The 14,569-nt window shown below is 47.7% G+C and overlaps 2 protein-coding genes across 17 annotated transcripts in view; both read left to right on the forward strand.

Annotated features, from left to right (window-relative positions):
- The first annotated feature begins 1,103 nt into the window (after window positions 1-1,103).
- LOC108180196 (uncharacterized) lies at window positions 1,104-10,382 on the forward strand. 5 transcript variants are annotated; one of them, XM_073932846.1, is made up of 6 exons: window positions 4,225-4,868; window positions 4,979-5,166; window positions 5,243-6,240; window positions 6,428-7,185; window positions 7,284-7,499; window positions 9,212-10,382. In XM_073932846.1, exons 5-6 carry the CDS (start codon window positions 7,292-7,294, stop codon window positions 9,451-9,453), a joined length of 450 nt encoding a protein of 149 aa, XP_073788947.1. In that variant the 5' UTR covers window positions 4,225-4,868; window positions 4,979-5,166; window positions 5,243-6,240; window positions 6,428-7,185; window positions 7,284-7,291; the 3' UTR covers window positions 9,454-10,382. The 5 variants fall into 5 exon arrangements, with proteins under 5 accessions (XP_073788935.1, XP_073788930.1, XP_073788954.1 ...); XM_073932853.1 differs by lacking the exons at window positions 4,225-4,868; window positions 4,979-5,166 and adding an exon at window positions 1,287-1,628 and having other exon boundaries at window positions 6,013-6,240; XM_073932834.1 differs by lacking the exons at window positions 4,225-4,868; window positions 4,979-5,166; window positions 5,243-6,240 and adding an exon at window positions 1,104-1,628.
- A 1,062-nt stretch (window positions 10,383-11,444) lies between these two features.
- The window catches only part of wu:fj49a02, a 51,508-nt gene continuing 48,383 nt past the window's right edge, over window positions 11,445-14,569 (forward strand). For all 12 annotated transcript variants that reach the window (XM_073932658.1, XM_073932717.1, XM_073932664.1 and 9 more), the window contains exon 1: window positions 11,445-11,603. In XM_073932658.1, the coding sequence (XP_073788759.1) occupies window positions 11,578-11,603 (26 nt within the window). In that variant the 5' untranslated portion in view covers window positions 11,445-11,577. The remainder of the gene's footprint in view (window positions 11,604-14,569) is intronic.

A 14,569-nucleotide genomic window follows, 5' to 3' on the forward strand; every position in this document is an offset into this window, starting at 1 on the left:
ACCGTGTGTGTGTGTGTGTGTGTGTGTGTGTCCACCGCTGCAGTGTTCATCTCCAGGTAAAACTGCTTTCCCTCACCTCAAGAGTCTTTATATGAGTGTGTGTGTGGGTTACTCTGCATAACCCAGGATGTTCAGTGTGTGTGTGTGTGTGTGTGTGTGTGTGTGTGTGTGTGTGTCAGTGTGTGTGTTCAGTGTGTTTGTTCAGTGTGTGTGTTTAGTGTGTGTCAGTGTGTGTATCAGTATGTGTGTGTTTGTGTGTTCAGTGTGTGTGTGTTTAGTGTGTGTCAGTGTGTGTGTTCAGTGTGTGTGTGTTTGTGTGTTCAGTGTATGTGTGTTCAGTGTGTGTGTTTGTTTGTTCAGTGTGTGTGTGTTTGTTTGTTCAGTGTGTGTGTGTTTAGTGTGTGTCAGTGTGTGTGTTCAGTGTGTGTGTGTTTAGTGTGTGTCAGTGTGTGTGTTCAGTGTGTGTGTGTTTGTGTGTTCAGTGTATGTGTGTTCAGTGTGTGTGTTCAATGTGTATCAGTGTGTGTTCAGTGTGTGTGTGTCAGTGTGTGTTCAGTGTGTCAGTGTGTGTTCAGTGTGTGTGTTCAGTGTGTGTATGTGTCAGTGTGTGTGTGTGTGTCAGTGTGTGTGTATGTGTCAGTGTGTGTGTGTGTGTCAGTGTGTGTGTGTGTGTGTGTCAGTGACTGCTCAGTAAAGTCATCAGTCATTGGTGGTCATATCTGTGGCGGTGTTCAGAAGCTCTGCTGTTGTTCTCAGGTGTCCTCTACAGTCCTGCAGGTCAGTGTGGTCTGCAGGTGAGCTCCTCATCATCACACCTGAGCGCTGAGGCTGTGGAGTGCTGCATTATGGGATGTGCGGCGCTGTCCGGTAAACAGCGGGATTATGCTGATGACGGCGTTGTGTAAAGGGGATCAGTGGATTACCGGCTTGAGTTCTGTGTTCTGAGAGCGCGCCGCACACCTGTCCTGTCCTGTCCTCACCTGTCACCTGTCCAGCATGCTGCACCCGCTGATGTTCGCGATCGTGGTCTTCAACACCGGCATCACCATCGTGGAGTGGACCTTCCTGATGCACGAGGCCATGAGGCTCAACTCCGACCCGGAGGAGGTGTGTCCCGAGTAGAGGAGGAGGAGGAGCCGGAGAGCAGCACAGGTGTATGAGCACAGGTGAGTGTGTGTGTTTCTGTGGTTCTGGAGCAGCTGCTGTCTCCTCTGCTGGATTAGTCTGCTTCTCCTGATGAGTGTGTGTGTTCAGGGTCTGATTACAGCTGCAGTAATCTCCCGCAGATCGTGTGTGTTTCCTGCTGTAATGCGCTGTAATCGCGTCCGCTGGCCTACATGCGCCCGCAGCAGATGTGCGTCCGTCACATGTGTGTATCTCAGCGCTCAGATGTGCAGCAGTCGTGTGTGTGTGTGTATATCTCACGATGGACTCTCCGTCGGGACGCTCTCTGCAGACGGACCCCTCAGACGGGTCAGTGTTTGTGGAGTTCCGTCCTCCAGCGCGGGACGCTCTCTCGCTGCCGCCGCCGCATGTGCTGTATGTGTGTGTGGGGCTGCTGCTGGTGCTCGCCGCTACATACGCCATCACCGGCCACCTGATCGACGACCTGCTGCACGACCTGGCAGGTGCAGCTGTGTGTGTGTGTGTGTGTGTGTGTTTGTGTGTTTGTGTTTGAGGCGTGTTTGTGGTGTGTTTAAAGCGTGTTTGTGGCATGTTTGTGGCATGTTTGAGGCGTGTTTATGGTGTGTTTAGAGCGTGTTTGTGGCGTGTTTGTGGCATGTTTGTGGCATGTTTGAGGCGTGTTTATGGTGTGTTTAGAGCGTGTTTGTGGCGTGTTTGTGGCGTGTTGTTTGTGGCATGTTTGTGGCGTGTTTGTGGCATGTTTGTGGCATGTTTGTGGCATGTTTGTGGCATGTTTGAGGTGTGTTTAAGGCGTGTTTGTGGTGTGTTTAGAGCGTGTTTGTGGCATGTTTGTGGCATGTTTGAGGCGTGTTTATGGTGTGTTTAGAGCGTGTTTGTGGCGTGTTTGTGGCATGTTTGTGGCATGTTTGAGGCGTGTTTATGGTGTGTTTAGAGCGTGTTTGTGGCGTGTTTGTGGCGTGTTGTTTGTGGCATGTTTGTGGCGTGTTTGTGGCATGTTTGTGGCATGTTTGTGGCATGTTTGTGGCATGTTTGAGGTGTGTTTAAGGCGTGTTTGTGGTGTGTTTAGAGCGTGTTTGTGGCTTGTTTGTGGCATGTTGTTTGTGGCATGTTTGTGGCATGTTTGTGGTGTGTTTGAGGCGTGTTTGTGGTGTGTTTAGAGCGTGTTTGTGGTGTATTTGTGGCATGTTTGAGGCGTGTTTGTGGCGTGTTTGTGGCATGTTTGTGGCGTGTTTGTGGTGTGTTTAGAGCGTGTTTGTGGCGTGTTTGTGGCATGTTTGAGGCGTGTTTATGGTGTGTTTAGAGCGTGTTTGTGGCATGTTTGTGGCATGTTTGAGGCGTGTTTATGGTGTGTTTAGAGCGTGTTTGTGGCGTGTTTGTGGCATGTTTGTGGCATGTTTGAGGCGTGTTTATGGTGTGTTTAGAGCGTGTTTGTGGCGTGTTTGTGGCATGTTGTTTGTGGCATGTTTGTGGCGTGTTTGTGGCATGTTTGTGGCATGTTTGTGGCATGTTTGTGGCATGTTTGAGGTGTGTTTGAGGCGTGTTTGTGGTGTGTTTAGAGCGTGTTTGTGGCTTGTTTGTGGCATGTTGTTTGTGGCATGTTTGTGGCATGTTTGTGGTGTGTTTGAGGCGTGTTTGTGGTGTGTTTAGAGCGTGTTTGTGGTGTATTTGTGGCATGTTTGAGGCGTGTTTGTGGCGTGTTTGTGGCATGTTTGTGGCGTGTTTGTGGTGTGTTTAGAGCGTGTTTGTGGCATGTTTGAGGCGTGTTTATGGTGTGTTTAGAGCGTGTTTGTGGCATGTTTGTGGCATGTTTGAGGCGTGTTTATGGTGTGTTTAGAGCGTGTTTGTGGCGTGTTTGTGGCTTGTTTGTGGCATGTTGTTTGTGGCATGTTTGTGGCATGTTTGTGGTGTGTTTGAGGCGTGTTTGTGGTGTGTTTAGAGCGTGTTTGTGGTGTATTTGTGGCATGTTTGAGGCGTGTTTGTGGCGTGTTTGTGGCATGTTTGTGGCGTGTTTGTGGTGTGTTTAGAGCGTGTTTGTGGCGTGTTTGTGGCATGTTTGAGGCGTGTTTATGGTGTGTTTAGAGCGTGTTTGTGGCATGTTTGTGGCATGTTTGAGGCGTGTTTATGGTGTGTTTAGAGCGTGTTTGTGGCATGTTTGTGGCATGTTTGTGGCATGTTTGAGGCGTGTTTATGGTGTGTTTAGAGCGTGTTTGTGGCGTGTTTGTGGCATGTTTGTGGCATGTTTGAGGCGTGTTTATGGTGTGTTTAGAGCGTGTTTGTGGCATGTTTGTGGCGTGTTTGTGGCATGTTTGTGGCATGTTTGTGGCATGTTTGTGGCATGTTTGAGGTGTGTTTGAGGCGTGTTTGTGGTGTGTTTAGAGCGTGTTTGTGGCTTGTTTGTGGCATGTTGTTTGTGGCATGTTTGTGGCATGTTTGTGGTGTGTTTGAGGCGTGTTTGTGGTGTGTTTAGAGCATGTTTGTGGTGTATTTGTGGCATGTTTGAGGCGTGTTTGTGGCGTGTTTGTGGCATGTTTGTGGCGTGTTTGTGGTGTGTTTAGAGCGTGTTTGTGGCGTGTTTGTGGCATGTTTGAGGCGTGTTTATGGTGTGTTTAGAGCGTGTTTGTGGCATGTTTGTGGCATGTTTGAGGCGTGTTTATGGTGTGTTTAGAGCGTGTTTGTGGCGTGTTTGTGGCATGTTTGTGGCATGTTTGAGGCGTGTTTATGGTGTGTTTAGAGCGTGTTTGTGGCGTGTTTGTGGCATGTTGTTTGTGGCATGTTTGTGGCGTGTTTGTGGCATGTTTGTGGCATGTTTGTGGCATGTTTGTGGCATGTTTGAGGTGTGTTTGAGGCGTGTTTGTGGTGTGTTTAGAGCGTGTTTGTGGCTTGTTTGTGGCATGTTGTTTGTGGCATGTTTGTGGCATGTTTGTGGTGTGTTTGAGGCGTGTTTGTGGTGTGTTTAGAGCGTGTTTGTGGTGTATTTGTGGCATGTTTGAGGCGTGTTTGTGGCATGTTTGTGGCGTGTTTGTGGTGTGTTTAGAGCGTGTTTGTGGCATGTTTGAGGCGTGTTTATGGTGTGTTTAGAGCGTGTTTGTGGCATGTTTGTGGCATGTTTGAGGCGTGTTTATGGTGTGTTTAGAGCGTGTTTGTGGCGTGTTTTTGGCATGTTTGTGGCATGTTTGAGGCGTGTTTATGGTGTGTTTAGAGCGTGTTTGTGGCGTGTTTGTGGCTTGTTTGTGGCATGTTGTTTGTGGCATGTTTGTGGCATGTTTGTGGTGTGTTTGAGGCGTGTTTGTGGTGTGTTTAGAGCGTGTTTGTGGTGTATTTGTGGCATGTTTGAGGCGTGTTTGTGGCGTGTTTGTGGCATGTTTGTGGCGTGTTTGTGGTGTGTTTAGAGCGTGTTTGTGGCGTGTTTGTGGCATGTTTGAGGCGTGTTTATGGTGTGTTTAGAGCGTGTTTGTGGCATGTTTGTGGCATGTTTGAGGCGTGTTTATGGTGTGTTTAGAGCGTGTTTGTGGCATGTTTGTGGCATGTTTGTGGCATGTTTGAGGCGTGTTTATGGTGTGTTTAGAGCGTGTTTGTGGCGTGTTTGTGGCATGTTTGTGGCATGTTTGAGGCGTGTTTATGGTGTGTTTAGAGCGTGTTTGTGGCATGTTTGTGGCGTGTTTGTGGCATGTTTGTGGCATGTTTGTGGCATGTTTGTGGCATGTTTGAGGTGTGTTTGAGGCGTGTTTGTGGTGTGTTTAGAGCGTGTTTGTGGCTTGTTTGTGGCATGTTGTTTGTGGCATGTTTGTGGCATGTTTGTGGTGTGTTTGAGGCGTGTTTGTGGTGTGTTTAGAGCGTGTTTGTGGTGTATTTGTGGCATGTTTGAGGCGTGTTTGTGGCGTGTTTGTGGCATGTTTGTGGCGTGTTTGTGGTGTGTTTAGAGCGTGTTTGTGGCGTGTTTGTGGCATGTTTGAGGCGTGTTTATGGTGTGTTTAGAGCGTGTTTGTGGCATGTTTGTGGCATGTTTGAGGCGTGTTTATGGTGTGTTTAGAGCGTGTTTGTGGCGTGTTTTTGGCATGTTTGTGGCATGTTTGAGGCGTGTTTATGGTGTGTTTAGAGCGTGTTTGTGGCGTGTTTGTGGCTTGTTTGTGGCATGTTGTTTGTGGCATGTTTGTGGCATGTTTGTGGTGTGTTTGAGGCGTGTTTGTGGTGTGTTTAGAGCGTGTTTGTGGTGTATTTGTGGCATGTTTGAGGCGTGTTTGTGGCGTGTTTGTGGCATGTTTGTGGCGTGTTTGTGGTGTGTTTAGAGCGTGTTTGTGGCGTGTTTGTGGCATGTTTGAGGCGTGTTTATGGTGTGTTTAGAGCGTGTTTGTGGCATGTTTGTGGCATGTTTGAGGCGTGTTTATGGTGTGTTTAGAGCGTGTTTGTGGCGTGTTTTTGGCATGTTTGTGGCATGTTTGAGGCGTGTTTATGGTGTGTTTAGAGCGTGTTTGTGGCGTGTTTGTGGCTTGTTTGTGGCATGTTGTTTGTGGCATGTTTGTGGTGTGTTTGAGGCGTGTTTGTGGTGTGTTTAGAGCAAGTTTGTGGCGTAATTGTGGCATGTTTGTGGTATGTTTCTGGCGTGTTTGTGGCATGTTTGTGGCGTGTTTGTGGTGTGTTTGTGGTGTGTTTGTGGCATGTTTGTGGCGTGTTTGAGGCGTGTTTGAGGCATGTGTTGTGGTGTGTTTGTGGCGTGTTTGTGGCATGTTTGAGGCATGTTTGAGGCATGTGTTGTGGTGTGTCTGTGGCGTGTTTGTGGCATGGTTGAGGCATGTGTTGTGGTGTGTTTGTGGCATGTCTTCTCCCAGTGAGTGCAGTGACGTGTCTCCCGCTGTGTCCTCATATAAGCCCTGTCCCACTGGGTTCGAGATCTCCTTTCTGACTGTTGGCGGTGCTGAAGGCAGAGAAATGCCGGATCTGCTCAATATAAAGAGTTCCGGCTGTTTAGCCGTGTGTATATGAAGCTCCTCCGCGTGTCCATCTGCTGCTGATCTCCAGTTCTGTCACTGAAAGGGTTTCATTACTGCACATCTGCCCGCCGTGTGTTTCAGAAACATCTGTAATCTTTGTGCAGAGGTATGAGTGGACATTTACTGTATGAACACGGCATGATCACACTGTTAGAGATTTAGATTAGAGCCAGTGATTGTAGAGCTGCAGACGCTAGTTTATGGTGTATGTCCTGTGTGTGTGTGTGTGTGTGTGTGTGTGTGTGTGTGTGTGTGTGTCTGCGCGCACACTAATGCTGCTCATCTCTCCACAGACTGTGTCTTCGGCACTAAAGATGGATCTGCTGATGCTGAAGGAGGCCCTGAGGAGCAGGTGGAGGAGCGGGTGGAGGAGTCCGTCCACACACACCAGCGCCCCCTACAGCACCATCACATCACTGCACTATGAACACACACACACACACATGTTCATTATTCAGGCTTAACGCTTCCTCACAGGCCTCTTGCTCTTTGTGCTGCTGTAGAAATAAAGAGTGAATCCCAGTGTTTGTGTCTGACAGAGTCGTGTGGTCATCGCTGACCCGTGAGGCATTAAATGAGTTCTGTCTTGTTTTATTCCTGTAAAACAGATTGAGATGTAGAATTAAAGCCTCTCTTCATTAGGAGCCAACCGCCGGTGTCTGAGTCTTCTGTGTGTGATGATGTATAATCTCCAACACTGCACAAACACAGCTGTAATGGGATAACACACACTCTTCTACACTGGTGCTGAGCTCCATAAGCCGTCTCTGTGCGGTTCTGGGTTCACTGAGCCGCTGTGTAGTGTGTTTCATGCGAATATAAGTCCAGTGTGTGTGTGTGTGTGTCAGGATCAGTGTGTGTCTGTTCTCTGGGTCCATGATTAGCCATAACAGACTGTAAGCCTCCTCAAAGCTGGATAATATCAGCTGATTGATAAAGCCGCTGACCTTGAGAGTCTCAGCCAATCAGACGCGAGCATCAGTGAGTGTGCACCTGAGCGACGGGCGTGAGCCGCTAAACTCCATCAGCCGAGCAGGACTGCATGCGCACGGTACGATCACCTCTGCAACACTGCAGGAGATATGGACACACTCTGCAGCAGTCTGCGGTGCGGTCAGCGGCAGTAACGGCTGTCTTGTGTGCCTGCAGGATTAGCGATGTCCGCTCCGCGCGAGCCGCCGCCTCTGCTGCCCCCTGCAGGGGAGGAGGAGCAGGTGTACTTCCAGAGCTACGTCCCGCCGGCCAGAGACGCCATCCACCTGCCCATACACGTCTTCTACATGATCCTGGCCTCCATCATCATCGTGGCCACGCTCTACGCCATCATCGGACACCTCATCAAAGACCTGATGCACGACCTAGCAGGTGAAGCTACGGCTAATCCACAGAACACACAAACACACGCTGTCTTAATGTTGTCAATCACTTCACTACCGCTGTTCGTCCACACTGAAGCGCTGTGACCGCTGTACTGCACGCACGATTATTAGTGTCCGGCTCTCAGAAACACAACATGGAGGAGGAGCAGCGGGTGACACAGACAACACTCCAGTCACCTGCTGATCTTCAATCATAATGATAAATATGGCTGCAAGCAGCAGTTATCGGGGCCGGCCTAAAGATCCATCAAAACAACAGATTCTCAAAATGATTCAAGATGGTGGACAGGACGTTTTTAGGGAATAAATGATGTCAATGCAATACAGGTCACATGACCACAGACGAAACGACTGGAAAGTCATGTGATAAATCTCGTTTGATTTAGTTTGATAGAACTGAATAGTTTGTCAGTGTTACCCAGCCGGCGGAGACTGGTGTAGTTAGCTCAGTGTCCGCTCTGGATCACACTTATTGGGTTTGGTCTCAGTACTTCACTCCGTTGCGGTGATGTCATCTGGCAGCGCTACATCAAGCTTGCGCACGTGCTGCATGACAACCGTTCATCTGTCTGCGTGAACGCAAGATCTGTTGGTCTGCATGGTCTGAAGACGGTCAGAGTCCAGTTTGGTGAAGATTGGGCCAACAGTCAAGGACAGGGGTCACCAATCTCGGTCCTGGAGGTCCGGTGCCCCGCAGGGTTTAGCTCCAACCTGCCTCAGCACACCTGCCTGGGTGTTTCAAGTATACCTAGTAAGCCCTTGATTAGCTTGCTCAGGTGTGTTTGATTAGGGTTAGAGCTAAAATCTGCAGGACACCGGACCTCCAGGAACAAGTTTGGCGACCCCTGATCTGACAAAATCAAAATGGCGGACAGGAAGTTTGGCAGATTATGGCATAAGTTGTATCTGTGTTGTCGGCATGACACAAGGATTAACTGCAGACCAGTTTCATCAAAATAAGCAAAAGCAGGCAAACGTTATTACCAAGTTTGTACGTTTCATTAATAATGGCTGATGAATGGCTCACAACTCTTGACCCATAGGTGGCGCTGTCATCAAATGTTTATGGTGTGCTCAGTGTGAGGCCATAATGACAGATCTAACATACATCCTGAACACACATGCCGAGCTTCAATGAATTAAACAGAAATGTTCAAACCAGGCGACGGCCAACATGGCTGACCTGGGAGAAGCAGACACCACTCGACTCGGCATGCTCCACCGGTGTAAATTTCGGATGGTAGCAGAATCAGATCGTAGCCCAGTCGCAGTTATAACTGTAAAGATAAGTGGTGGCGCTGGAGAGTTGAGTTAGAGAGAGCACATTTGTTGTGGTTGAAGACCAGACTGACCTCTATCAGTGCGCCACAGTCTGCGCAAACACCCAGAGCAGAAGAAGAAGAAGAAGAACCGGAGCAGATCCAAGAGGTGTCTACACACCTTCAGAGCTGGGCCCCTAATAAGTAGGTCAGTGTAGTGTGCATCATGTTTATCTGTCTGCAAGCTGTGCATTTAATTAAAGATACAGAACATCACTACAGCTCAGACCCCTGTCTGCTCTCAGTGGAGAACAGTGGAGTTCTGTAGCCGTGCCGCGACCAGGATACAGCACATCCGCTGCTGATCAACCTTCATTCTGAGATACACCCTCTGGAGCGCAGTGTGAGTTGATGTGTGTGTGTGTGTGTGTGTGTGCAGATTACCTGTTCGGCCTGCAGCCGGAGGAGATCCACATCAACCTGTGTGAGACCAGAGATAAGTTCATGGCGGACTGGTGTCCGGAGACGAGCCCGGAGCTGGAGGCGCTGGCCCGCGCTGAGGAGATCCAGGTGGTGATGGAGGGCGGCCGGTTCACCCCCGCCATCTGGGTCATTTCAGACGGCATCGAGCCCCGGGCGCCGCGGTCCAGTCCACGGGTGGCATTCGGGAAGAACGTGTAGAGCAGCCGCGCTGACCAGTGTACTCCAGTACAGTCCAGGACTGGTCCAGGACACAGTGCACTGGTTAAGCTGCGGAGCCCCTGCTGGTCTCTGCCGGTACTGCACCTGTCCAGAAGCATCAGCATCATTACATTAGCAGATACTGGAGTCATCTCTCTAACACTGGAGACGTTCATCCTACACGGCAGCTCTCCGGCTTCAGGCATCAGTGTGTCACTGTGTTTGTTTGATTGCTAAATGTTAGCTTATAGCAGGAGTCGGGAACCCTTTTTCAGCAAAGAGCCATTTCTGTGTTCTTTTAGCAAATGCATTTTTAAAGAGCCATTTAGATGTGTTCACAGCTGAGGTCAGAGTTATCTCATCCCCCCCCCTGTTTATTTTTCCCCATTTTCTGTTTATCAGAGAGCAGATTTCTCCAGCACATCTCTTGCCTAATTACCCTAACCTGCTTAGTTAACCTGATTACCTTAGGTAATCATTATGTCATCATGACAAAGAGAAAATAAATCAGTGATTAGAGATGAATTATTAACACTGTTATGATTAACGATGGTTTGTTCTGGAGACTATCTGATAAAATAAACAGCTTAAAGGGGCGAATAATATTGACCTTCAAATGGTGCTTAAACAATGAAAAACTGCTTTTATTCTAGCCAAAATAAAACAAATCAGACTTTCTCCAGAAGATCAGACATTATCAGACACACTGTGAACATTTCCTCAATCTGTTCAACATCATCTGGGGAATATTTAAAATAAATAAACTCAAAGAGAGGCGAATAATTCTGATTTCAACAGTGTCTGAAAATGCCTCTTTAAAATGCATTTGCTACAGCATTACTATGCATTACTAAATATATTATAGTATTACTGCTAATATATTACTGTTATTATTAGTGTAAATAAAACAGGTTTTATCAAAACCTTAATTTGTGTCCATGCACAACTCAAAATTAAACCGATATGAAGCAGCAGATGATGAGCAGCTCCATGATGAAGAAACAACAATTAAGAGGATTTTTATTTTGGCCATCATCTCTCATAATTGTTATTTAAATATAATTTACCATAGAAACGTAAGATGTTTGCCCTTTGTTGTTGTCGCAGTTCAAGTTTATCCACACTGCCACAAACACACATTAGTCGAAACGTCCTTTGTGCTGTGTAAAGTGACGATTTAAAGTGTAATTGTAGTGTTTCGAGAGGAAACTGATTTTTAGTGATGGTTAAAGTTAAACTGTAAAATAATATTGAAGGCAGACAGCTGGAGAGCCACATGTGTCTCGAGAGCCACAGCTACCCCACCCCTGCTTCATAGTGTGTGTGAAATGCAGAACACACTGACCTATTCCAGCTTCTGCACACCCTGAGCTGAAGGATATTGCCTTCTTCTTCTTCAACAGCACACGGTTTCATTAAGACTCAGTTTGAGGACGCACTAATAAAACAGATTGAGTTGGGTTGTATGATACATTTCTTTATCCACCCAATACTACACAACACCACAATATGCACAAAGACACACGATGACATGACACCTATCGAGAGCTATAAAGCCAGTAAGAGCCTATATTGTTATTAAATGCACCTTCATTAATGGGCCACTGAATGAGCAGCGCATGCGCGTGTGAACTCCTCCTGTTATTCAGCTTGACCCTGAGGCTGAGCTGTGTGTGATGCTGCATGCAGGCTCCAACACACACCTGATGCACATCAGCTTATTATCAGTGAGCTCCAGAACACAGCTCATTAGCATATATGCAGATTTATCTACACGTCACCGCCGCGAATGACACGTCATCACTGGCCGCTCATTCGCTTTAACCGAAACAAACTGCACCAAAATGAATTAAACGTAGTTGTGATCGGCCAGCTGTAGGCAGCGGAGGCTCCTCGGTGTCCGTGATGACACCAAACCGGCGTTAATTTACAGTGAACGGAGATTTCTGTGGGCGCGTTGATCAATGCAGAGGCGCATGCGCAGTTCAGCTGCTGTTCTGATTCGGCTGATGTAGGTCAGTGTGAGCTGAAGAGCCGCGGATCCAGCACAGACACACACACCGAGCACCGGCACCGGTATGAGGGGGCAGCAGCGGGCCGCGGGTGAGGACTGACCGGCGGAGAATGGAGAGCGGAGCGGCGGGAGAGCGGTGAGGATGATGAAGATGCTCACCTCCATCACTATCATCCTCATGATCATCTGCGCATGCGCCTGATCTAGCGCACAGTGGAACTGCGTTACATTTATATCTTCATCATCATCATCATCATCATCATCATCAGCCGAGCGGGATTCAGTGTCGGCCATTATTAGATATTAAACTACAGTCCTCCTCCTGTCAGTGTTTCTCCTCCAGAACACACACACACACACACACACACACGCACGCACGCGCGCGCGCGCAGATGCTGCTGTTAGACCTGTGTATTCCTCTGCTGATTCCCATCTCATTGGGTTTTAGTGTGTGTGTGTGTGTGTGTGTGTGTGTGTGTGTGTGTGTCCAGCACTACGGGCATGACTGTATGTGTGCTAGAGGAGGCCTAAGCTCTTCTGTCTGTAATCGATTCTTGAACTGATCGATCAGAGTCTCTCCGTGTGTTCGGGATGGAGCTGATGCTGTGATTTCAGTTCGGAAGGAAACCCGTGCACTGCTGTACGACAGTGTTACAGCCGAGTTTGCTCATCTGTCAGCTAGAGGAGTGTGTGTGTGTGTGTGTGTGTGTGTGTGCTGGAGCGCCTCTTTTCTCCCGATTCTAGAGCAGGACAGATGTGGGCGGGGCTTCGGTCTCCGCGAGAACCTGATTGGATAGTTGTGGTTTGCTATTGGTGCATCTCTATAAACACCTATCAGAGAAGAGATGTTGATGAGGTGGGAGGGGCGTTAGGGTTATGAGACTGACAGATTTAAAACTGATCAATGATGATGATGAGAACAGATGATGAAGAACATCGATCAGCGCTGATCTGATGACTGCTAATGCCTTTACTGTCGCTTTAACTCAGGGGTGTCCAACTCATTTTCGGTCAGGGGCCGCATGGAGTAAAATCTGTTCTCGAGTGGGCCGGACCCCGAGAGGGGAGGGGGTGGGGGGAGTGTGGGTGCCTCCTTTTTCAAATGGTCCATTTTCAGACGACTGAACTCGTACAAAGAAAATACCACTATACTGACAAAACGTGAAATAGTCACATTTCCTGGTGAGATCAGCTCAGTGTGCAGGGCAGGGCAGGGCAGGGTGGGGCAGGGCAGGGCAGGGTGGGGCAGGGCAGGGTGGGGCAGGGTGGGGCAGGGCAGGGTGGGGCAGGGCTTCCCACAGGTTTGAAATATACGTGCAGTGGTGGCCTGATTATGACACTGTTATACACATTTACTCTTCAATGGGTTAAAGTTGTTTTAAAAAGGCTGCTGAAATAATAGAAATCCACTATTTCTCTTACTTTTATGCTATTTAGGAGCCATGTGCACCCACTGACAGGTAAAGGGTGCTCTCTCTCTCTCTCTCTCTCTCTCTCTCTCTCTCTCTCTCTCTCTCTCTCTCTCTCTCTCTCTCTCTCTCTCTCTCTCTCTCTTTCTTGATTTGCTATATTGGAATGACATTTACAGTATTGTCAAAGCATTTTAGATATGTATGAAGTGTGTAATATATTAGCATCATTCAATTAATAAAATATGCAGTAAATGAGAAATAAATATCAGAAAAAATATAAAAAATAGACATTATTGCAAAAAGTTGCAATACGCAGCAAGTTGCAAGTTTTTACGCAGCGGATGCCCTTCCAGCTGCAACCCATCTCTGGAAAACATCCACACACACACTACGGACAATTTAGCCTATCCACTTCACCTGTACCGCATGTGTTTGGACTGTGGGGGAAACCGGAGCACCCGGAGGAAACCCATGCCAACACGGGGAGAACATGCAAACTCCACACAGAAACACCAACTGAGCCGAGGTTCGAACCGGCGACCTTCTTGCTGTGAGGCGGCAGCACTACTGCGCCACTGCCTCACCCAGGACACTAATTACTAGAATAAAAAGTGTAGATCATTTAAATGCGGCGAATAAACTGATTACCGGTTTCTGCTGGTGTAAGTATTTTGCAGCCGTTATAGATGTCATTTTGTTCTCTCTGATGATAAAGTTTATCTGAGTGGTTTATTAAATGATTAATCGTTTAATGTTTCTCTCGCGGCTGTGCTCGCGCACTCAGCTGCAAACTGGTAATGCAACAACGCATACAAATACCGGCAGCTTTACAATGCGAAAGTAAAACCTGAATCCTGGACATTTGAGCAGATTCAGAAACTACAGTGCAAGAAGGCGCATCTCAGTGGGTCGCAGAGCACGTGAGAATTTCTGTGTGAGGGACAGATCACGCGCACACACAGTGAACCAGCAGTAGGAAGTAGGAAATTGATTATAAAAAAATAATAAGTAGGAAACGTGCAGAGCGAGAGAACTGGTAACTAATGCATTTAGAAACAGTTGAGTTCTCCCTCCCCTTCCTTAGAGTGGTTTGGTCCAATGCTTGTTGGTAAGCGCCAAGGACTGGACCATTTTTAAATGTGGGGTGGTCAGCTATTTTTTAAATCTACTTATTTTACATGACTTTTTTACATGCAGGCAGCTTCTATCTCTTGCAATATTATGATGATGATGATGATACTAGTAATAATAGTAGTAAATGTTAAGCATGGGCTCAATTGGCATTGACCGGCTGGTTTTGAGATGGGCAGACCCAGTTAGAGGTTACGCAGATGTAATTAAAGTCTGGCAAGAATGTCAATCAAACAACACAAGCTAATGGTCAGAGATGGACAGTGGAAAAGGCAAGGCGGTGCTGAAAAGCTCGAGAAGAAAAATGTCTAAAATCAAACACGGCCAAATGCACAACATAACTGAAGTAGTCTCGGAAGGGGGCATGAGAAGCTCGCTATTTCCAGCCTGGGCTGAGTTAGTTGGTGTTTCTGTGTGGAGTTTGCATGTCCTCGTGGGTTTCCTCCTGATTTCCCTCACAAGTCCAAACACATGCACTGTAGGGGAACTGGGTAGGCTTAATTGTCTGTGGTGTATGTATGAGAATGTGTGTGTGTGTGTGTGTGTGTGTATGGGGGTT

This window comes from Danio rerio, chromosome 2 (assembly GCF_049306965.1).
Source record: "Danio rerio strain Tuebingen ecotype United States chromosome 2, GRCz12tu, whole genome shotgun sequence".
Taxonomy (NCBI): domain Eukaryota; kingdom Metazoa; phylum Chordata; class Actinopteri; order Cypriniformes; family Danionidae; genus Danio; species Danio rerio.

Bases quoted from the DNA above. Each gene is read 5' to 3' on its own strand.
- LOC108180196 (XM_073932834.1), top strand. From the start codon at position 7,292: ATGTCCGCTCCGCGCGAGCCGCCGCCTCTGCTGCCCCCTGCAGGGGAG. The intron at 7,500-9,211 runs GTGAAGCTACGG...GTGTGTGTGCAG, and splicing joins CCTGATGCACGACCTAGCAG to ATTACCTGTTCGGCCTGCAG.